Source organism: Nyctereutes procyonoides, unplaced genomic scaffold (genome assembly GCF_905146905.1).
Source record: "Nyctereutes procyonoides isolate TBG_1078 unplaced genomic scaffold, NYPRO_anot_genome, whole genome shotgun sequence".
Lineage (NCBI taxonomy): Eukaryota > Metazoa > Chordata > Mammalia > Carnivora > Canidae > Nyctereutes > Nyctereutes procyonoides.
This window is the reverse complement of record NW_026575125.1, coordinates 46,996,944-47,021,478: the sequence shown is the minus strand read 5'-3', so window position 1 is coordinate 47,021,478 and position 24,535 is coordinate 46,996,944. Positions and strand designations below refer to the sequence as shown.

At 39.0% G+C, this 24,535-nt stretch overlaps 1 protein-coding gene across 1 annotated transcript; it reads right to left on the bottom strand.

Annotated features, from left to right (window-relative positions):
• Positions 1 to 17,517: 17,517 nt before the first annotated feature.
• On the bottom strand, positions 17,518 to 22,958 carry UBQLN2 (ubiquilin 2). Its single transcript, XM_055339088.1, has one exon. The coding sequence runs from the start codon at positions 22,683 to 22,685 to the stop codon at positions 20,814 to 20,816; it is 1,872 nt and encodes a 623-aa protein (XP_055195063.1). The 5' UTR covers positions 22,686 to 22,958; the 3' UTR covers positions 17,518 to 20,813.
• Positions 22,959 to 24,535: the final 1,577 nt, after the last annotated feature.

Below are 24,535 nucleotides of genomic sequence, written 5' to 3'. Positions count from 1 at the left end.
CCATGTAGGTTTCCTAAGATTTGAAGTTTTGAAATCCAGATGCACACTTGATATAAAATCCAGAACTGTGCCACCTGGCAGGCAGACAGCTTGGACACAGACAGAGTGAAGGCATGGATCTGAAGGAAGCAAAGCACACAAAGGGGAAACTGTTTGCTCTTTTGTGAGGGCTCTCCTGAAGAGTGACAAGCAAGAACTCCCTGCTCTGAGGACTGCTCTGAGGATGAGACTGGGATGACGTCATTTTCTCTCCCTGCCCAGCAGCACTGACTGACTTCAGTGAGCAACACAGTGCCTCCAGTGGAGGCTGGAGCCCTTTACAACAAACCCCAGGACCTTGCGCCTGTCAGGTGAATCTTTACTAGGGCAAATACACCTGAGAATCAGCGCAGCAGGCCCCTCCTTCAGGGACCAACAGAAACCCCTTGTATGCACCACGTTTACTGATTATAAATTGCTACTAAGCTTCAGCTCTAGGGGAAATAAGATCTAGATTCTTTTAACAAGCAGACCAAAGCACACCTAGTTAAAACCTGCCACAAAAGGGACAAGGAGAAAATCTACAGAGCACTGACCTGAGGGAAGGAGCAACCAAAATACAACACCAGAGTGTACACTCTGAAACACTTCCTGAATACTAGGTCCAAGACAGTTTAGGATCTCTTAACATAGCCATTACTCTTAGAAGCAGGAAAAGTAATAGGCTTTCTACACACACACACACAGACACCAGTGACATAGAAAAATGAAAAGATGGAGGAATTTACCACAAAACAAAGAAGTCATGGCCAGGGACTTAATCAAAACAGATGTAAGATTTCTGAACCGGAATATAAAACCACAATCATAAGGATACTAGCTGGGCGTGAAAAAAAAAGGAAAAAACACTAGAGATTCCCTTACTGCAAAGATCAAAGCACTAAAAGCACTGATCTTTTCAATCAGGCCAAAAGAAAAGATGCTATAACCAATATGCAAAACTGACTGGATGTAATGACAAGGATGGACAAAGTAAGAAGAATGAATCAGTGATATAGAAGATATTATGCACGACAAAGGATACAGTCAACAAAACTAAAAGACAACCTACAGAATGGGAGAAGATATTTGCAAATGACGTATCAGATAAAGGGCTAGTTTCCAAGATCTATAAAGAACTTCTTAAACTCAACACCAAAGAAACAAACAATCCAATCATGAAATGGGCAAAAGACATGAAGAGAAATCTCACAGAGGAAGACATAGACATGGCCAACACGCACATGAGAAAATGCTCAGCATCACTTGCCATCAGGGAAATGCAAATCAAAACCACGAGATACCACCTCACACCAGTGAAAATGGGGACAATTAACAAGGCAGGAAACCACAAATGTTGGAGAGGATGCGGAGAAAAGGGAACCCTCTTACACTGTTGGTGGGAATGTGAACTGGTGCAGCCACTCTGGAAAACTGTGTGGAGGTTCCTCAAAGAGTTAAAAATAGATCTGCCCTACAACCCAGCAATCGCACTGCTGGGGATTTACCCCAAAGATACAGATGCAATGAAACGCCGGGACACCTGCACCCCAATGTTTATAGCAGCAATGTCCACAGTAGCCAAACTGTGGAAGGAGCCTCGGTGTCCATCGAAAGATGAATGGATAAAGAAGATGTAGTTTATGTATAGAATGGAATATTACTCAGCCATTAGAAACGACAAATACCCACCATTTGCTTCGACGTGGATGGAACTGGAGGGTATTATGCTGAGTGAAGTAAGTTAATCGGAGAAGGACAAACATTATATGTTCTCATTCATTTGGGGAATATAAATAATAGTGAAAGGGAATAGAAGGGAAGGGAAAAGAAGTGTGTGGGAAATATCAGAAAGGGAGACAGAACATAAAGACTCCTAACTCTGGGAAACAAACTAGGGGTGGTGGAAGGGGAGGAGGGCAGGGGGTGGGGGTGAATGGGTGATGGGCACTGAGGGGGCACTTGACGGGATGAGCACTGGGTGTTATTCTGTATATTGTCAAATTGAACACCAATAAAAAATAAATGTATTATTAAAAAAAGATATTATGGAAAATAATGAAGTTTAAAAAAAGGAAAGAAAAGTATTGGATTATAAACGTAGACAGGGAACTCAGTGACTCCTTATAGCATAATAACATTTGTATCATAGGAGGCCCAGAAGAAGAGAGGGAAAAAGAGGAAGAAGGTTTATGTGAGCAAATTACAGGAGAAAACTCCCGTAATCTGAAGAAGGAAAAAAAGAGATTGAAATCCAAGAAGCACAGAGAACTCCCATCAAAATCAACAAAAGCTAACACCAAGACATATTATATTCAAATTCACAAAACAATGGACAAGGAAATAATCTTGAAAGCATCGAGGGGGAAAAAATCCTTAACCTGAAAGGGAAGATAAATCGAGTCTTAGCACATTTGTCCAGAGAAACCTGGCAGGCCAGAAGAAATTGTCATGATATATTCAACATGCTGAATGGGAAAAATACATAGTCAAGAATATACTCAAAAGTGTTCCAAAAAAATAGAAATGGAAGGAAAACTTCCAAACTCATTCTATGAGGCCAGCATTACCATGATCCTGAAACCAAAGAGCCCACCCATAAGAAGAATTCCAGGCCAATATCCCTAATGAACATTGATGTAAAAATTCTCAACAAGGTACTAGCGAATCCAATCCAAAAGTACATTAAAAGAATTATTCATCACAATCAAGTGAGATTTAATCCTGGGATGCAAAGTTGGTTCAACATTCTCACCATTGTTCTTTTTTTTAAAAAAAAGGCTTTATTTATTTATTCATGAGAGACACACAGAGAGAGGCAGAGACAGAGGCAAAGGGAGAAGCAGACTCCCTGCGGGGAGCCTATGTGGGACTCGATCCCAGGACCCCAGGATCATAACTTGAGCTGAAGGCAGATGTTCAACCACTGAGCCACCCAGGCGCCCCCTCACCATTGTTCTTTAACATAGTCTTAGTCTTAGCCTCAACAAAGACAACAAAAAGAAATAAAAGGCATCCAAATCAGAAAGGAAGAAGTCAAACATTCACTATTTGCAGATGACATAATGCTGTACGTTGAAAATCTGGCAGACTCCACCAAAAACTGGTAGAATATACAAATTGAGCAGAATAACAGTATATAAAATGAATATACAGAAATCTGTTTCATTTGTATACACCAATAACGAAGTAGCAGAAAAAGAAATGAAGGAATCAATCTCATTTACACCTGCAGCAAAAACAGTAAGATTCATGGGAATAAACTAAACCAAAGAGGTAAAGGATCTGTACTCTGAAAACTATAAAACACTTATGAAAGAAATTTTGAAGAGGACATAAGAGAAAGCATTCCATGCTCATGGATTGGAAGAACAAACATTGTTAAAATATCTGTAGTACCCAAAGCAATCTACATATTTAATGCAATCCCTACCAAAATACCAACAGAATTTTTCACAGAGTAGAAGAAAGAATCCTAAAATTTGTATAGAACCCAAAAAGACCCCATATAGCCAATGAAATCCTGAAAAAGAAAAGCAAAGCTGGAGGCATCACAACTCAGGTCTTTAAGCTGTATTACAAAGATGTGGTCAACAACGTAGTATGGTACTGGCACAAAAAAACAAACACATAGATCAAAAGAACAGAATAGAAAACCCAGAAATGAACCTATAACTATATGGTCAACTAATCTGCAATAGGGATCCCTGGGTGGCTCAGCGGTTTAGCGCCTGCCCAGGGCGCGATCCTGGAGTCACAGGATTGAGTCCCGCGTCGGGCTCCCGGCATGGAGCCTGCTTCTCCCTCCTCCTGTGTCTCTGCCTCTCTTTCTCTCTATGTCTATCATAAATAAATAAATCTTTTTTTTAAAAAAAACTAATCTCCAATAAAGCAGGAAAGAATATCCAATAGAAAAAAGGTATTTTCTTCAATGAATGGTATTGGGAAAATTGGACAGCAACATGCAGAAGAATCACACTGGATCACTATCTTAAACCATGTACAAAACTAAATCCAAAATGGAAGAAAGACCTAAATGTGAGACTGGAATGCATCAAAATTCTAGGGAAGACCACAGCAGCAACCTTTGACTGTGGCTGCAGTTACTTCTTGCCAGACATGTCTACAAAGCCAAGGGAAGTAAAAGCAAAAACGTACTAGTAGAAGCTTTATCAAGATAAAAAGCTTCTGTACAGTGAGGGAAACAATCAATACAACTAACAGGCAACTTACAAAGTGGGATAAAATATTTGCAAATGACATATCTGATAAAGAGTTAGTATCAAAAATTTATAAAGAACGTATCAAAATTACCACCCCCAAAATTAATAATCCAGTTAAGAAATGGGCAGAAGACATGATTAAACATTTTTTCCAAAGACATACAGGTGGGTAACAGACATGTGAAAAATGCCCAACATCACTCAGCATCAGGGAAATACAAATCAAAACCATGATGAGATACCACCTCACACATGTTAAAATGGCTAAAATGAGCAACATCAGATACAGCAGATGTTGGCAAGCATGCAGAGAAACGGGAACTCTCTTACACTGTTTGTGGGAATGCAAACTGGTGCAGCCACTCTGGAAAACATATGGAGGTTCCTCAAAAAGTTTAATATAGAATTACCCCCAAGACCCAGCAATTGCACTACTGGGAGTTTACCCAAAGGATACAGAAATACAGACTCAAAAGGTCACGTGTCTCCCAATGTTTATAGCAGTAGCATTATCAACAATAGCCACACTATGGAAAGAGCTAAATGTCCATCGACTGATGAATGAAGATGGTCTGATTTATGTGTGTGTGTGTGTATGTATATATATATATACATATATATGTATACACAAATACATACATACATATATATATATATAATGGAATATGAGTCATCAAAAAGAATGAAATCTTGTCATTTGCAATGATGTAGATGGAGCTAGAGTGTATTATGCTAAAAGAAATGTCAGAGGGATCCCTGGGTGGCGCAGCGGTTTAGCGCCTGCCTTTGGCCCAGGGCGCGATCCTGGAGACCCGGGATCAAATCCCACATCAGGCTCCCGGTGCATGGAGCCTGCTTCTCCCTCTGCCTGTGTCTCTGCCTCTCTCTCTCTCTCTCTCACTGTGTGCCTATCATAAATAAATAAAATAAAATTAAAAAAAAAAAAAAAAAGAAATGTCAGAGAAAAACAAATATCATATGATTTCACTTGTATGTGGAATTTCAGAAACAAAACAGATGAACACACTGGAAAGAAGTAAAAAGAGACAAAGAGATAGGGAAGCAAAGTATTAAGGGATTTGTAATTATAGAGAACAAAGTGAAGGTTGATATAGGAAGGTAGGTGGGGTGACCCAGCAATTGCACTGCTGGGGATTTACCCCAAAGATACAGATACAGTGAAACGCCGGGACACCTGCACCCCAATGTTTATAGCAGCAATGTCCACAATAGCCAAACTGTGGAAGGAGCCTCGGTGTCCATCGAAAGACGACTGGATAAAGAAGATGTGGTATATGTATACGATGTAATATTACTCAGCCATTAGAAACGACAAATACCTACCATTTGCTCTGATGTGGAGGGACCTGGAGGGTATTATGCTGAGTGAAATAAGTCAATTGGAAAAGGACAAACATATGGTCTCATTCATTTGGGAATATAAAAAGTAGTGAAAGGGAATAAAGGGAAAGGAGAGAAAATGAGTGAAAATATCAGTGAGGGTGACAAAACCTGAGAGACACCTAACTCTGGGAAATGAACAAGGGGTAGTGGAAGGGGAGGTGTGCAGAGGGTTGGGGTGACTGGGTGATGGGCACTGAGGAGGGCACTTGGCGGGATGAGCACTGGGTGTTATGCTATATGTTGGCAAATTGAACTCTAATAAAAAAATTTTAAAAAAAAGCAAGGTAGGTGGGTGATGGGCTAAATGGATGACCGGTATTGAAAGCCCTTGTTATAATCCTGTTTTTTTTTTTCTCACTGGGTTTTTTTTAAATTTTTATTTATTTATGATAGTCACACACAGAGAGAGAGAGAGGCAGAGACACAGGCAGAGGGAGAAGCAGGCTCCATGCACCAGGAGCCTGATGTGGGATTCGATCCTGGGTCTCCAGGATCGGGCCCTGGGCCAAAGGCAGGCGCCAAACCACTGCGCCACCCAGGGATCCCTGCTCACTGGGTTTTTTATGGAAGTACTAAAATCCACTCCTGAAACCAGTATTACAAATTACTCCTGAAACTAATTCTAATATACTAACTAGAATTTAAATATTTGAATAAAACATAAAGTTATTAACCTCACACATCATCAAAAACATGAATAGTGAAACAAAGATCTACTTCTTTGTATATTAAATGGTTGTTGATGAGAGCAGAGAAAATGTTGAGAAAGAAATAGAAATTCCATTATTTTTAGTAAGAGTCTAAAGTGTCCTGTTTTTCTGAAGGGCAATTTGGCATTTTCTATTTATATGTGTGAACATTTTTATCCAGGAATTTTATTTTGTCTACCCTGCAAAAACAAGAGTTGAGCAAAGTTAAATGTAAAATTATGATAATCAGAGCAATGTTTATGAGGGAAAATTGACAATAACCTAAAGGTCCACTAAGAAGAGATCAAGAAGGGGCACCTGGGTGGCTCAGTCGGTTAAGCATCTGCCTTTGCCTCAGGCCATAATACCAGAATCCTGGGATCCAGCCACACATTGGGCACCCTACTTAGCGGGGAGTCTGCTTTTCCCTCTTCCTCTGCTTCTCCCTTGCTGCTGGCATCCCCACCCAAATAAATAACTGAAATATTTTAAAAAAGAGAGATCAATAAATGATGAAAATAATATATTAATATTTCTGACTTGGAAAATTTATATATAAAGATACATATTTATCAATATAGAAAAAATATATTAAACTAAAATGTTAACATGTCTCACCATTCTCTGCTTGTACTAGGAATCGGATGTGGGTAGGAACAGGTTTTCTGCTTTATACACTTTTGGGTTTTTAAAAATTTATTAGAAAGAGAGAGAGCAAGCATGAGTTGGAGGGGCAGAGGGTGAGAATCTTCAGGTGGACTCCTCAAAGAGCATAGAGCCAGACATGGGGCCTGATCACACCATCAATGAGACTACGACCTGAATAGAAACCAAGAGTCAGATGCCCAAGTGACTGAGCCATCCAGGCACCCCTTCTTTATATATTTTTGAATTTTGTTTGTTTTCATAAGAAATATAAACAACTTTTAAATTTTTATTTTATTTATTTATTTTTATTTTTTAAGATTTTATTTATTCATGAGAGACACACAGAGAGAGAGGCAGAGACTCAGGCAGAGGGAGAAGCAGGCTCCATGCAGGGAGCCTGATGTGGGACTCGATCCTGGGACTTCAGGATCATGCCCTGGGCCGAAGGCAGTGCTGAACTGCTGAGCCACTCGGGCTGCCCACTTTTAAAATTTTAAAGTGAAATCTGGGAATGATAGAAAAACACTCATGACGAAAAGTTAAATTTAAAAGGTTAAACTTTTTATAGTATATCAAATTTTAAAACTGTATATATTTAAAATCTATAAAGGGAGATCCCTGGATGGCTCGTGGTTTAGTGCCTGCCTTTGGCCCAGGGTGTGATTCTGGAGACCAGGGATCGAGTCTCACATCAGGCTCCCTGCATGGCGCCTGCTTCTCCCTCTGCCTGTGTCTCTGCCTCTCTCTCTGTGTGTCTCTCATGAATAAATAAAATATTAAAAAAATAAAATGTATAAACCTAGGTAAAACAATAAAATTATATTGGTTATCTCAGGTTACAAGGGATTTTTATTTTCTTCATCATAGCTTTCATTTTAAATTTATTTTATAAGTATATGTTCCTTTTATAATACAGTTATTATTTTTTAAGGTTAAAGGGTAAGCAAGAATTTGGAAAACGGGAGACCAAATCAAAAAGAATATGTGCACATGAATATTTATAGCAAATTTATTCATAATTGCCAATTGGAAGAAACCCATATGTACTTCAATTAAGTAAATGGAGAAACTGGTACACTAATGATATGTTTTAATTTTTATTTAAATTCAATTAATTAACATATAATGTATTATTAGTTTCAGAGGTAGAGGTCAGTGATTCATCAGTTTAATATAATACCAAGTGTTTACTACATCACATGCCCTCCTTAATGTCCATCACCCAGTTACCCCATTCCCCAATCCCTCTCTGGCAACCCTCAGTTTGTTTCCTATGATGAAGAGTCTCCTATGGTTTGTCTCCCTCTCTGATTTCATCTTGTCTCCACTCTTCCCTTATGATCCTGTTTTGTTTCTTAAATTCCACATGAGTGACATCATAGGTCTTTCTCTGATGGACTTATTTCATTTAGCATAATACTCTGTAGTTCCAGCCACATGGTTGCAAATGGTAAGATTTCATTATTTTGGTGGCTCAGTAATATTTTGTTGTATATATACCGTATCTTCTTTAATCATTCATCTGTCACTGGACATCTGGACTCTTTCAACAGTTTGGTTATCGTGGACGTTGCTGCTATATATATTGGGTTGTAGGTGCCCCTTCAGATCACTATTTTTGCATCTTTGGGGTAAATACCTAGCAGTACAATTGCTAGGTCATAGGGTAGTTCTATTTTCAACTTTCTGAGGAACCTCCATACTGTTTTCCAGAGTGGCTGCCACTAGCTTGCATTCCCACCAACAGTGCAAGAGGGTTCCCCTTTCTCCACATCCTTGCCAACATCTGTCATTTCCTGACTTGTTGATTTTAACCATTCTGACTGGTGTGAGGTGGTATCTCGTGGTTTTGATCTGTATTTCCCTGTACATCCCTCAAGTGATGTTGAGCATTTTTTCATGTGTCTGTTGGTCATTTTTATCTTCTTTGGAGAAACATCTGTTCACATCTTCTGCCCATTTCTTGACTGGATTTTGTTTTTGTTTTTTGGGTGTTGAGAAAAGCAAAGTTGGAGGCATCACCTTTTTTAACTTGAAGTTATGTTACAAAGCTATAGTAATCAAAACAGTTTGGTACTGACACAGAAATAGACACATAAGTCAACTGAACAGAAGAGAAAACCCAGAAATGAACCCATTACTATATGGTCAATTAATCTTTGACAAGGCTGGAAAAGATATCAAATGGGAAAAATGCTGTCTTTTCAGCAAATGGTATTAGGAAAATTGGTAAGCTACATGTAAAAGAATGAATCTGGACCATTTTTTTACACCACAAAAATAAGTTCAAATGTACTGCAGACCCAAATATGAGATCTGAAAACGTAAAGATCCTAGAATAGAACACAGGAAGTAACTTCTTTGAATCAGCCATTATAACTTTTCTCTAGATAGGGTTCATGAGGCAAGGAAAACAAAAGCAAAAGACAATACTGGGACTTCATCAAAGTAAAAAGCTTCTGCACAGTGAAGGAAACGTTTAACAATGCTATAAGGAAACAAAAAAAAAATGGGAGAAGATATTTGCAAATGACATATCCAATAAAGGGCTACTATCCAAAATATATACAGAACTTAAAAAATTCAATACCCTAAAAACCAATAACCCAATTATAAAGTAGGCAGAAAACATGAACAAACATTTCTCCAAAGACATACAGATGGCCAATAGATACCTGAAAAGATGCTCATCAGGGAAATGCAAACCATAACTATATGAGATGTAACTTTATACCTGTCAGAATGGTTAAATCAACAACAGGAGAAACCATAGGTGTTGATGAGCATGTGGAGAAAAAGGGAACACACTTGCACTGCTGCTGGGAATGCAAACTAGTGCAGCCACAGTGGAAAAGAGTTGGGAGGTTTCTCAAAAAGTTTAAAATAGAACTGCCTTACATTCCAGCAGTTGCACTAGTATTTACCCAAATAATAAAAAAATATTAATTCAAAAGGATACATGCACCTTTTAGCATTATCTATAATAGCCAAATTATGAAACAGTCCAAGTGTCCATTGACTGAAGAATGGATAAAAACATAGTATGTATACACACACACACACACAGAATATTACTCAGGCATAAAAAAGAATGAAATCTTGCCATTTGTTAGGACATGGACAGAATTAGAGTATTATGCTGAGCAAAATAAGTCAGTCAGAGAAAGAGGAATGCCATATAGAATTAGAGTATTATGCTGAGCAAAATAAGTCAGAGAAAGATGAATGCCATATAATTTTCTTTTTTTTAATTTTTTTTAAATTTTTATTTTATTTATGATAGTCACAGAGAGAGAGAGAGAGAGAGGCAGAGACACAGGCAGAGGGAGAAGCAGGCTCCATGCACCGGGAGCCCGACGTGGGATTCGATCCCGGGTCTCCAGGATCGCGCCCTGGGCCAAAGGCAGGCGCCAAACCGCTGCGCCACCCAGGGCTCCGCCATATAATTTTCACTTATATGTGGAATTTAAAAAATAAAATGGATGCCTGGGTGACTCAGTGGTTGAGCATCTGCCTTCAGCACAGAGCGTGATCCCAGGGTCCTGGAATTGGGTCCTGCATCGGACTCCCCATAGGGAGTCTGCTTCTCCCTCTGCCTGTGTCTCTGCCTCTCTCTCTCTCTCTCTCTCTCTCTCTCTCTCTCTCATTAATAATAAATTTAAAAAATTACCTATTAAAATTTTAAAAAGAAAAAAACAAACAAGAGGTGCCTGGGTGGCTCAGTTGGTTAAGTGTCTGCCTTCCTCTCAGGTTATGACATCAGGGTCCTGGAATCAAGCCCCTAGTCAGCTTCCCTGCTCAGTGAGGAGTCTGCTTTTCCCTCTCTCTCTGCCCCTCCCTCCCTCCACTGTACTCTCTCTCAAATAAACAAAATATTTTAAAAAAGAAATAAAACAAAGGAGTGAAGGGGTAAAAAGGAGATAGGTAAACCAAGAAACAGATTTTTTTTAATTTTTATTTATTTATGATAGTCAGAGAGAGAGAGAGAGAGAGAGAGAGAGAGGCAGAGGGAGAAGCAGGCTCCATGCACCGGGAGCCCGACGTGGGATTCGATCCCGGGTCTCCAGGATTGCGCCCTGGGCCAAAGGCAGGCGCCAAACCACTGCGCCACCCAGGGATCCCCAAGAAACAGATTCTTAACTAGAGAGAAGAAACTGATAGTTACCAGAAAGAAGGTGGATTGGAGAATGTGTTAAATAGGTGATAGAAATTAACAAGTGCACTTGTGATGAGCACTGGGTGATATATGAAACTGTCCAATTACTACATTGTGTACCCGAAAATAACATAACATCATAAGTTAACTAACTGGAATTTAATAAAAAGTTTTTTAAGAAAGTCCTTGGGGGATTCCTGGGTGGCGCAGCGGTTTGGCGCCTGCCTTTGGCCCAGGGCGCGCTCTTGGAGACCCGGGATCGAATTCCACATCGGGCTCCCGGTGCATGGAGCCTGCTTCTCCCTCTGCCTGTGTCTCTGCCTCTCTCTCTCTCTCTGTGACTATCCTAAGTAAATAAAAAAATTAAAAAAAAATTAAAAAAAAAAAAGAAAGTCCTTGGGAGTCAACCTGAAAGTGTACCCAATGGCCAAACCTGAAACAATCTGAGCAACAAATTAAATAAGTAGTACTGAATTATAGTCCAAAGTATAAAATAAATATCTATTAGTTTATAGTAATATATTAGTAAACCAACAAATGAGGGAGAGTCAAATCTTTAATGCAGAAAAATCCCTAGTGAATTATGTAGATACTTTGCCCTCAAGGAGGTAGAGCATTAGTCCTCATAAGAGTGGACTACACACAGTAACGCCTTCCAAAGTGTATAGTATTGAAAGGAGGTAAAAAGAGTAACTTCACAATGGATAAAACTGATTGATACTACCTCAAGCTAGACAAAATAGGTGAAGATCAACAGTAATTACTCATGTCAATAATATTTATGCTTGGGATCCCTGGGTGGCGCAGCGGTTTGGCGCCTGCCTTTGGCCCAGGGCGCGATCCTGGAGACCCGGGATCGAATCCCACATCGGGCTCCCGGTGCATGGAGCGTGCTTCTCCCTCTGCCTGTGTCTCTGCCTCTCTCTCTTTCTCTCTCTGTGACTATCATAAATAAAAAAAAAGGGGGAGGGTTATATTTTTTAAAAAAAATTTATGCTTGATACTATGTGATGAAAATGCTACTTAATCTTTGCAACCTTCCTCCCCCAAATCCAGAACTTCAGTTTAATCATGAGAAAATATCAGACAAATCTCAATTGAGGGACATTCCACAAAATACCTCACCCATACTCCTCAAATCTATAAAGATCATCAGAAACAAGTCTGAGAAACTGCCACAGCCAAAATGAACCTCAGGCAACATGATTTCCTGGATGGAATACTGGAACAGAAGAACATTAGGTAAAAACTAAGGAAATCTGAGTATAGACTTAATAATTTATCAATACTGTTTCATTAATTATAACATATACTAATGTTAAGATATGAAAAGTAGGGGAAACAAGATATGGCATATATGAGAACTCTTTACTGTCTTAGCTTTTTTTCTTTAAAATTAGTTTAAGATAAAAGGTTTATTTAATAAAAAGTCAAAGTGGCTCAAGCCATCTAGACATAGGAATACATCCAGAAATGGAAGCAGGGGTGTGAATAAAGCAAGAATGTTAAGAAAATTTTCCCATAGCATCTGGTCACATAATATGTGGTTATTATTACCTTGAACCCAGTTCAAGGTTCATGGAAAAGGCAAATATCTGTGTGAGGAATGTGTGAGGGCAGTTCGTCAGTATAAGAGTATGTGAAGGGACCTTCATTTAGCTGGCAAGAGCAAAGACATATACATACACACTTACATACATATTTGAGATTCAATTCACATTCCTGAAATAGGGAAATTGATGTGTTTCACCCTGTCCTCAGTTCCATGAGGTTCTTTTCTAGACACCTTGGAGTCTCTGGGCAACTTATAAGGAATATAAAGCATAATGAATCAAACTTATAAAGATTATAAAGCATAATGAATCAAAATCCTATGTTAAGGGGCACCTAAGTTAGTAAAGCATGTGACTGTTGATTGCAGGGTTGTGAGTTCAAACCCCATGTTCAGCCTAAAGCTTAGTTAAAAGAAAATCCTAATTTTCTTGGACATAATAAAACCCGAGGTATCATGGAAAACACAGTACAAACCGTTTTCCTGCTCCAAAAGGATCAGTCTAACTAGAGAATTACATATGGAATGAAGAATATATATGTACTCTGCTATCACCTCTTATATTCCACTATTGCTTTTAGCTTCCTTCTACCACGTTAAGTGTCAGAGGGTAGCAGAATATTATCATGAGAATCAAGTCAGAGTACTCCTATAACTTTCACCCTCAAACCAGGATCCTTTGACCTCAGGCATCCCCTATGTCCTCTTTCCAAGCTGTCAGCAGTTTATGACAGTGACTTTAAGATCTTGCAGTTTGAGTCCTTTCCCCACGTATAGCATCCAGAAATAAAATGCCTAACAGATTTACTCAGATTTTATGTAATCAAGGTATGTGTTTTACTTCTGAGTTGCTGTTTACTAAACTAAGAAATGCAGGATAGTCTGCAACATGACATCATTCTGGAACATCTTTGATCCCAGACCTTGCAACTTTAGTTAGAAGCTTTAAAACCCACTAGGAGAACCTTTTTTTTTTTTTTTTTAGGAGAACCTTTTCTTTGGAAGGAATACTGGAGGCCTTCTTATTCAAAGTTCTACCAAATGCATAAAACCATTCTTGAACATTTCTGTTAAATGGGCTTCAGTTGGGCAGCTTGGGTAGCTCAGCGGTTTAGCGCCACCTTCAGCCCAGGGCATGATCCTGGAGACCCAGGATTGAGTCTCACATCAGGCTCTTTGCATGGAACCTGCTTCTTCCTCTGCCTGTCTCTCTCTCTCTCTCTCTCTCTCTCTCTCTCTGTCTCATAAATAAGTAAATAAAATCTTTAGATAGATAGATGATAGATAGATAGATAGATAGATAGATAGATAGATAGGCTGGCTTCAATTAAACAGCTCCAGAGAGGAGGGTATCTTCAATAAATGGGTAGAAAGTTTGTAACAGGAAGCCAAACTTCTGACTTCTCATAACATTTGAATTGATCTGCCCTTTGGAGCTACACAAGTAAATGTTACCCTTCTTCTGACAAGGCTTCCGATTATCTGAAGAAAGTATCCACAAACCTCAATCCTTAGACTAAAACATTTTTGACCCATTCAATAATTGTTATGTATGTGTACATGAGTCACCATCTTAATCACTTTCCAGATTGCCTATGTCCATCTTAATTGTGGCACTCTAAGATGACCCAAATCTCCCAAAATTAGCTATCAAATACAGAATAAAAAACATTACAAAGGAGTTCTTTGTTCTGGACACCATGTATCTCTTAATGGAACCTAAGATTTCATTATATATGTGTGTGTGCACTAGAACCTCACATGGTATATGTTGAACTCATGGTAAATTAAAACCACTGAGTCTTTGGCATGCATGCTGTTTTTAAGCCACATAACTACTTATCTTTGGTAACTGAATTTTTATAAAGACTTCACAATTGATCCTATTCAATTTAATCCTGCTAAATTTGGCTATTTTTCCTTCGGGATACTAAGGAGTCTTGAGATCTTGCTAACAACATCCAGTCCATATATTCTGCTTTCTAATTCTATACTATTTGCAGTGAGATGAACAAGCTATTTTATGTTTTCTTGATAGCCATTCACAAATAATTTTAATAGGATAGAACTGAAACTGAAAGCTTCTTGTCCACAATGACACACTGTTGGACAGTCAATTCAAATTATTAACCCATCTACTGTCCTGTCTTTATCATCTAGCTCATGTTACTCCATTTTATTCTCAAGGACATTTTGAGAAACTGTCAAATGCCATGGTGAGGCACATAATGTTTATTGCCTTCTGAGGTCTCCAGAAGGCAGCTCAATAAAAGACAGGCATCCTCTAGAGCAGCTGAAGCACAAGTGGCCCATGTGATTGCCAATTTGGAGACATACCATATGTATTAGGCCACTGTGGACAGAAATATTAAAGGAGAGTTTCAAATACTAGTCACAATTCAAAAGTCAGAAAGGCAAAACTCCAAATTCTAGTTATTGTGTCAGAGTTGATTCTCACACATACATTTTTATGTAACCTGCTCCAGGGTGAATAGCAGCAGAGGCGTATTCATTTAAAAACAGCTATTATGTCTCCTCAACAACACCCAGGAGGCCAGCTAGTATTTAATTTATTATAATATCTCTATGGTAAATAGACCAGTATAGTTTAATAGTCTCAGGGGAAAGCAGAATAGTGAACTGGTTAAGTGTACATTCTGTAATTTCAGAAGTAGGTTCAAATGTTGATTCTGTCACTTAATAGTAATATGACCTTGCAAAATTAAACTTTTAGCTTTTTTCCTTTTCTGTAAACTGGGGAAGATTAAATAATAGTACTTATAACCTTATAGGGTTATGAAATTGAGCATTATCATGAATACATTAGTTATTATTGTTATCCAGTCTAATAGAAAATTTAGTTTGGTAAGACAATCTTGTGAAATGCATACCAGGGCAAACTAGTCATTTTTTTTCACATTCATCAACTATTCTTTTAAAAATGAATTATAGAATCTTTTCTGAAATTACCCTACATGTGCTAATCTACACACTGGGCCCAGACGTTATGAAGTTGGATTTTGAAAATACTCTTAGGAAACCCAAATCTGTGCCCAGATACCTCACTACAGCTAGAGTACACGCCCTCATACATATCCATTTGATGAACATTGCACATGTATGTTAGGACAAACAACTATTTTATTTGTGGGTAGCTTACTCACTTTTGAGTTTGTTGGTTTAGAGTAGGTTTTGCCAAGGTTTTTATCTATCATCAAAGTGTCTAAAGCCTAGGTTAGCATGTACACCATTTGATGAAGCTGCTTGTCTAATGTCTGCCAAATCGTACTCTTCTATTTTTAGAAAATTGCTTTCCCCCTAAGTCTCCTAACAGACTTCTGGGAAGATGGTAGTATTAGAACAGGTCTCAAATTCTTGCCCTTCCTCCTACAAATCAACAAAAATGACTACAGAGAAACAAACACTAAGCAAAACCTATATAATGATGGCAGCAGAACTGTCAAGGAATTTCTCCAAGACATGATGCTGATGGGGCAAAATTGAAGAATATCACCAATCTATAAGAAACTCCGTAATATGCTAACAGATCAAGAAAATCCTGACAGAAACCCACTAATACCATGTAGTTTAAAAGAGTAATGACTGGAGGTGGGGGCAGGCAGTAAAAAAGACTAGGATGAAAACCTCTAGTAAGCTGAAGGAAGTCTGAGTAACTTCCCATTTAAGTATCCTAGTATATTTTTAAAGTAACATCACACCAAATTAGGAATATCAAAATTGCTGCATAGTTTAAAAATCTTTTTTTAAAAGATTTTATTTATTTATTCATGATAGACATGGGGGGGGGGTCAGAGACACAGGCAGAAGGAGAAGCAGGCTCCATGCAGGAAGCCCGACGCAGGACTCCATCCCGGGTCTCTAGGATCATGCCCTGGGCCGAAGGCAGGCGCTAAACCGCTGAGCCACCCAGGGATCCCCATAGTTTAAAAATCTTACATTTAGTAAATTAAGCTGTATGATGAACATTTTCCATCATTGTCAGTCTGGCTCTGTGGCTGGAGTAATCACTTCATTTGAGGATAATGTAAAAATTCTAAATTTAAGTCCCTTTGTGAACAGGAGACACAGGCCAAATGGCTCTCCTAATACCCTCACTCCAATCCTTAGGCTAGGCCCTGACAGGAATTACTCTATTTGTTGCTATTTCAACACTGTAGATCAACAGAATTCAGAGCAGTCTACCCTCTCAAAGGGCAAACTCAATCTCTGATAATGGCTTCTGAATAAACATAGTGAGACCTGATGCAAGAGTCCTCTTTAATGAATCAGCAAGGTTTGTTTCAATGTTGTGCATCTACTCCCTTGCCCCACAGAAGTGGTGAGAGTATATATGATACCACATAACTCAAGTAGAGGCCAAAAGAGCAAGTGTAGAAAGCTGTCGTGGGGTGAACTTCTGCTAGAATTGCCCCTGACCCTGCTTCCCTCTCCATTACCTCATCATTCCGGATCACAGAGCCAGCGATGTACACTTATACCATCCAGCCGTCCAGTATAATTTTAGGGAAAGAGTGACAACCAAATAAACAGTATAATCATGTAAGAAATGCCCCACTTTTATTGGAGGGACAGAAACAGCAAGTCAGGATATACCTTTCATGATTCAATAATGAATAAGTAGATAAACTATGAATTAACAGTAGATGAAGAAAACCCAAAACAAAAAAAGAACCCATAAAAAGAACTTCTAAGATAGTATCACAACATGTAAGAGATAAAGAACAACTGAGAGCCAATAATGTTATAAATAAAAATTAATGAATTAGAAAGAAAAAAATAATTTTAAGACCTAGATCTTTTCAGGGAGAAAACAAAAAGTATCAAGAAATAGATCTATCACTTCTTAGCTTTTTGGTTAAGATCAAGTGTAAAAAGTAGATAAATATTTGGCAAGGGTAATTAAAGGATTCCATTCCTTGACTCTTTAAAAGAAATTTACCTGCCAAATTGTCTGAGCCAGGACTCAGGCATTAGTCTTCCTATGGCTATTGATTCATTGCTATTTTCTATGCCAATGTCTTATTCTGGTATTTATTTCCCTATAAAATCATCCACGTCATTAAAGTTATTAAGTTTATTATGGCAGACTTTGTAATTATCTCAACCAACCAATAACATATAGCACTGAAATAATAAATCACCATTTCCTAATTTGGTGTTCTAAGGAACATGGATAGGCCAAATGTTATTAGATGTGTTTAAAATTAAAAAAAGGTATTTCTTGGGGAAACGCTGAATCAAAGTTAGTTATTATTCTTTTAAACTAAAGAACATACTCCTTTAAAAAAATAACACTAGTCAATATTTATTGCAGAATGACTAAGGAAAGCTATAGTATACAGACAGCATTTTGCAAAATCATTTGACCATTTCCTAAAGAATGCTTATTTTATTTTTTATATTAATATGACTGTGAATATGAGTTATTAATGAAATGTGTCAACATTTGGAACATCTGCATAACTTAGTGAATCACTGGTTTCCAAACAACCAATGCATAATCTTATAAAATTAAGCATGTAAGTAAAAGATCTATCTAAATAGTGAGATAGAGCAAAGGATCTTAAAAGTAACAATACGAAACATTCACAGAGTTTTATTAGAAGGAATGCTTATTTTGAAAAATGCAATTTAGAATTGTTATAGCAAACAGTTAAATATCTAAGTATTGTTAAAATAAGAAATGAGAATGTCACTACCACTTTTATTATTTAGCACTGTTCTGAAAGTGTTTATTAATCCATGCAGTCAGAAACTATTTTATAAATTTTGAAAAGAAAGAAAACATATTATTTTAAGTTATAATTGATATGATTGCTTACCAGGAATAACTCAAAGGATCAACTGAATATCTCCTAAATTTAATAAATTTCAGTAAACTGCCAGCTTAAACTTATGAAAATATATTCTTCCCCTATATAACAAAAATGACCAAATAGGAACCACACTGAATACGAATCACAGTATTGTTTCCTGTATGTCTGTCCTCGGAATATATTTATCATAAATTATATAGGACTTAAATACATAAAACTTTCTTGAAGGACATAAAACTTTTTTATTTTTTTTTAAACACAACACTTTCTTCCTTTTTTTTATTTTTTTATGATAGTCACACACACAGAGAGAGAGGCAGAGACACAGGCAGAGGGAGAAGCAGGCTCCATGCACTGGGAGCCCGATGTGGGATTCGATCACGGGTCTCCAGGATCGCGCCCTGGGCCAAAGGCAGGCGCCAAACCGCTGCGCCATCCAGGGATCCCAAAACACTTTTTTAAAAATGAGGCAACATATCACATCTCTGGAAAGCATTGCAATTCTGTAGTTCTTACCATCAATTTAAGACAACAGCAACCAAATTTTATTTAAGGGGGGCTATTAACTGTAAAGTTAATCTGCTAAAATAAACATGTCAGAATCGCCAGAAAACTGAAAAATAAAAACTGAAAAGATCAATAGGACTTACCCAAACAGATATGAAGTAATATTTCTAACTTAGTAACTACAGGCTGGTAGACTGGGACTACAATATTCAGTGGTACTAAAGAGCACTGAAACACGTAAGAGTGTGGGTGTGTGTATGTATATGTATATACACACACTAATATATGTACATACATATACATATATATGTATTTATATACATAAGTATATTCATGACATATCAAATCGGGGGTGGACAAGACAAATATTGGCTAACAATTGACTAATCCTTTGGGGAAAAAAAAAGTTAGAATACCTAAACCCATACATCAGAAAGTTTCAAATAGGGCAATGGTATTTTTTTTTAACAAAACCATAAAAATTAGAGAAATACAGGATAAGATTTATATAATCTTCAGGTAGGGCAATCCTGCTAAACATGATCCTAGAGCCAGAAGGCAAAAAAGAAAAGATTTATCCATTTTTAACTTTTTTATTTTTTTAGCCATTTTTAATGCATTTTTCCCTATGCACAAGAGAAATAACTGATAGAGTCAAAAGATACAGTTTCCTTTATACATAGCAGGTAAAAGTAATGCAAACATCACATGACACTTTTCAGTGAAAGTTACATTTCCAATTACAGATCAAAATGCTTATTAGGGTCTCTTTATGGGAAAAGCTGAGAAGGAAGTCTTATGTAAAAAGCACTTTCCTGGCATTACTACACTGATCCTTCAGGCTGCACAAAAATTACGGTCATATACAGTTAATTTGAAAATGTTGACACAATGTCACACTGTAAGTTTTCTGTACAATTAAATGTATACTTAGAAATACCAGGATAAACATTTCTACTATATTTTAACTGAACTTGCCTAGCCAACATTTTCACTGAATTTATCAAAGATGCTGTAAGATTCTACAAAACTGTGAGACATATACCTAGCTCCAGAAATAATTCTTATATTCTTTCTTATTTTGGTTACACATATTCTGCTTAGATTCTGTTGTAATAATTCTAGATGTACAGTTCCAATTGTGCTTACTGTACTGTGTAAAACATAGCAAAAAGAGCAAATAATGGTATAAATCTTACAGCATTTTGCTAGCAAAAACATGCCAAAGTCACAATAAGCAATATTGTACCACAAATTGGAGAACTTCAAATAATTTGCTTGTTTTTAATATTTTAATTCTACATTAAATTACTATTATAGGCTAATGTTTAAAATGCAAATAAATTGGACATCTGTAGGACAAAACTTATCCACTTAACAGTGAAGGCTGATACCGGTTTCCAAAAATCACAATAAATGCAGAATAAAGAGAAGTGTTTGCATGCAACACCTTTGAGTGAAACAGCATTGATTACAATTACCACCATTCAAAACAGAGAAGGAAGGAAGGAAGGAAGGAAGGAAGGAAGGAAGGAAGGAAGGAAGGGAAAAGGGATAGAGAGAGGGAGGGAGGAAAGAAGGCAGGCAGGCAGGCAGGAAGGGCAGATACAGGAAGGAGGGACAGAAGAATGGACTCCACCTTAAAATGCATATTAGACTTATAACTAGACAGATTTAAAAGAATCAAAATGAAAGTAAAGCATGTTTTTGTGTGTGTTTAAAGATTTAAGAGCCATTATCAAAAATAAGATACATTTTTTTCAAGGTACAGAAATGTAATTAGGATGGCTGGGAGCCCAGCAGCCTTTCAATGGCAGCATTGATGTCGCCTCCTGTTGCTATTAGAGCCTGCAAGTTTGCCTCACGGTTTAAGAACCCCATTGCGTTGAGCTGTTCCAGTTGTTGCTGAAATCTGACTTCTGGATTCGACAGCTGTGGAGGACTTGCCCCAGCCAGAGCCTGCACCATTTGCTGAATGAACTGCTGGTTGGGTCCAGATTCTGATGTTGGGCTAGTGGTTTCGGTGGGTGTAGAGCTAGAAACAGTGGGCCCAGGGGGGCCTCCAGAGCCAGTAGAGCCAGGGCCTGCAGGGCCGGTGGGTCCTATGGGCCCAATGGGGCCTATGGGAGTAAATGGGACTATGGGGCCTATGGGGCCTATGGGTGTGACTGGGCCTACAGGGCCTATAGCGGTTCCCAGCACCCCTACCCCCACACCTGGAGTGAAGCTTGGAATGAGGCCAGGAGCTTCAGTGGCTAATGTCTGTAGCCCCTGCTGGATCTGCATTAAAGCCTGCATTGCTCTTGGGTTTGACATGGCTGATAGTGTGTCTGGATTCTGCATCTGCTGCAGGAAAGCTGGGAGCTGTGGACGCATCTGCTCCTGCAACTGAGGATTTGCAGTAAACACCGGGCTATTCAGCATCATCTGTGCAGCTAAATCTGGATTCTGGCTCAGCGACTGCATCATGCTTCTCATGTAGGGTGCAGACAGCATATTCTGGATCAGTTGAGGGTTTTCAGTTATCTGTTGCAGCAAGCTCTGCATTCCTGGGGTACTGAAGATGCTGGCAACATAGTTGGCTGCAGCCACGGTGTTCCCAGTAGCACTGCTGGAGCTACTGCCAGAGCCACTGCCACTGCTGGAGGTTGTGCTGGTGGTTGCAGAACTCTGGGTAGCCGGTGGTGGTGCCCATGGATTGGGTAGTGGATCTCGATTTTCTGTGCGGGAAGGTTGTGTACCTTCCCCAGAGGTGGAACTGCTTCCCACCGAGGCAAATGGATTACCCCCAAACTGCTCTTGTGCAGCATTCAGCATGGGTTCTTGAATATCAGTGTACATGCGTCGTAGAGCATTGTAGCCACCTGGGATGCTTTCAAGATTGCTGAGAGCCAAATCTTGATTTCTCATCATCTCTTGCATCATGGCTGGATTCCTGGCAATTTCGAGGGTCTGTCTCATTATATCTGGGTTGTTGAGCAGGTGACTGATTTCTGGGTTTCTCTGAATCAATTGCTGCATCTGTGGATTGGCCATAATGAGCTGCCTCATTAGATCGGGATTTGAAAGCATGCTCTGAACAAAGGGATTTTCCATGATTTGAATCATCATCTCAGGGCTGGACAGGAGCTGCTGCTGCATCTGGTTCTGGAGCTCAGAGAAGTTGGTCGAGCTCAAGCCCAGGCTGCTAAGGCCTGCAAGTCCTCCTAAGCTCCCCAGCCCAAACGGGTTGCTATTTGTGGAAATAGATGTGGAGTTACTCCTGGGAGTCGACGCGGAGGTAGTATTAGTTCCCGCGGCATTACTAGGCTGTGTGGACTGGCCCTGAGGTCGGTTCTGGCTTTTAATTACAAGATGAACAGTCAGTCCATCATGGATGCCATGCTGAATCAAGGTATCTTGATCTTTTAAGATTTTTCCGGCAAAAATCAACACTAGCTGGTCGGTTTGGGATTTGAAGCGTTTTGAAATCGCTTCCTTAAACTGCTGGACTGAGCTATTCTCGGGCACCGCGAACTCCTCTTTCTCTTTGGGGGTCTTCACAGTAACTTTGATGATTTTGGGCTCGGCCGGGGCAGAGGCAGGGCCTTGGGCCGCGGCAGGGCCGCGGGAGGGGCGCGGGGGGCCGCTACTCTCGCCGTTCTCAGCCATGGCGGCCGCGGTGACGCAGGCAGACAGAGAAGGCGCGGGCGGGCGAGAAAGAGAGCGAGGGAAGAAGGAAGGAAGGAGGCGCCGCCACAGCAGGCTGAGCCGGGCGTGGAGCGCAGAGCACGGTACCTCTGTGATGAAAACTGCGGTTTCCTGGTCCTTCGGTGGGGAGAAGACGCTGTAGGCCGCGGGAGAAGCGTCTGCGTTCAGGTCTCTGGGCCTCCTCCGACGCCGAGTGATCACACCGCGCGCGCTCCCAGCAACTCCTGCAGCTGCTCGGCCCGCTCCTCCCCGCCCTGTCCCCTCCCCCAGTTCCGCGCTCTCCTCCCCGCCCCCTCTGCTGACGCGGCGCCAGGCCGAAAATGACAGATTCGACTCGTTCAAAATTAAAAACTTCTGTACTGGAAAAAATAAAGAGGGAGAGAGAGAAAAATAAAGACAGAAAGAAACAAAGAGAACAGAGAAGACAAAAGAGAGGGAAGGAGGAAGGGAGAGAGAAAAGGAGCTAGCTTCTGAGGATATTAAAAGACCCATGTAGAATATATTATATATAAAAATATATATAAAGTCTGTCAGGCAAGAAAGGATGAAAGCCTGAATCAAACTCACCCCATGTAAAAGACGAAAAATGAAAAAGAACTCTGACTAAGCAAAAGGAAAAGACTAACAGCCAGAGTGGGGGAAGGGGAGCAGACTGGGCCAGAGCATGCATTTTACAAAAGAAACCCAAATGGCCAGTGAGCATAAAAATGGATGCTTAAGCTTACTAGTAATCAAAGAAATTCAATTAAGATAGTGAGATTCTACTTCTGCTTTATCATATTGGAAAAAGGAAAATAATGATAAACCTTATCATCAGTGAGCTGAGAAAATGCACTCTTATCAGTTGAAGTGTAAATTGTTATAAGTGTAAGGCAATTTGAAAATATGTATCAACATTTTAAATATTTCCATTTTTATTTAGAAATGCCTTCTTTAGACACTTCTATGAAAGTAACTAGATAAGGATGCAAAAATATATATGTATAAAATGTATATGCACTGCAGCATCTTAAAATTATTTTTAAAGATAATCAGGGATGCCTGGGTGGCTCAGCAGTTGAGCGTTTGCCTTTGGCTCAGGGCGTGAGGTGCCAGGATCCAGTCCCCTGTCGGGATCCCTGCAAGGAGCCTGCTTCTCTCTGCCTGTGTCTCTCCTCTCTCTCTCTGTCTCTCATGAATAAATAAATAAAATCTTTAAAAAATAAAAAAAATAAAGATAATTAGTGTGCTTACACAGGGTTGATAAAATATATTATGATATTACCACATAATAAAATACTATTTACTTTGTGTAAAAAATCGGTGATTAATTCACCTGATATAAAGTATAAAGATATGCATTAAATAGGGATCCCTGGGTAGCTCAGCAGTTGAGTATCTGCCTTCTTCTGCTAAGGGCATGATCCCAGGGTTCTAGGATCAAGTTCTGCATTGGGTTCCTTACAGGGAGCCTGCTTCTCCCTCTGCCTATGTCTCTGCCTCTCTCTGTGTCTCTCATGAATAAATTAAAAAAATAAAATCTTTTTAAAAAATGAAATAAATAGTAGTTATAGGGAAATAGTAGTATTTTCACTTTCAGCTTTGTATATTTCTGCATAGTTAGAAATTATTCAAGGATATGTTTCAATACCAAAAGACCAAAAGATACAATAAATATATTTTTATTTAAAACTATTTTTAAACAGTTTGTATAGGTAAATTCTCTTTAAGTGTGTGTGCAAATAGAAATCTGGAACACTATGCACTGATATATTAATTGTGGATATTACTTAGTGCTGAAATTATGAAATTATGCTTTCATTTTAAAAATA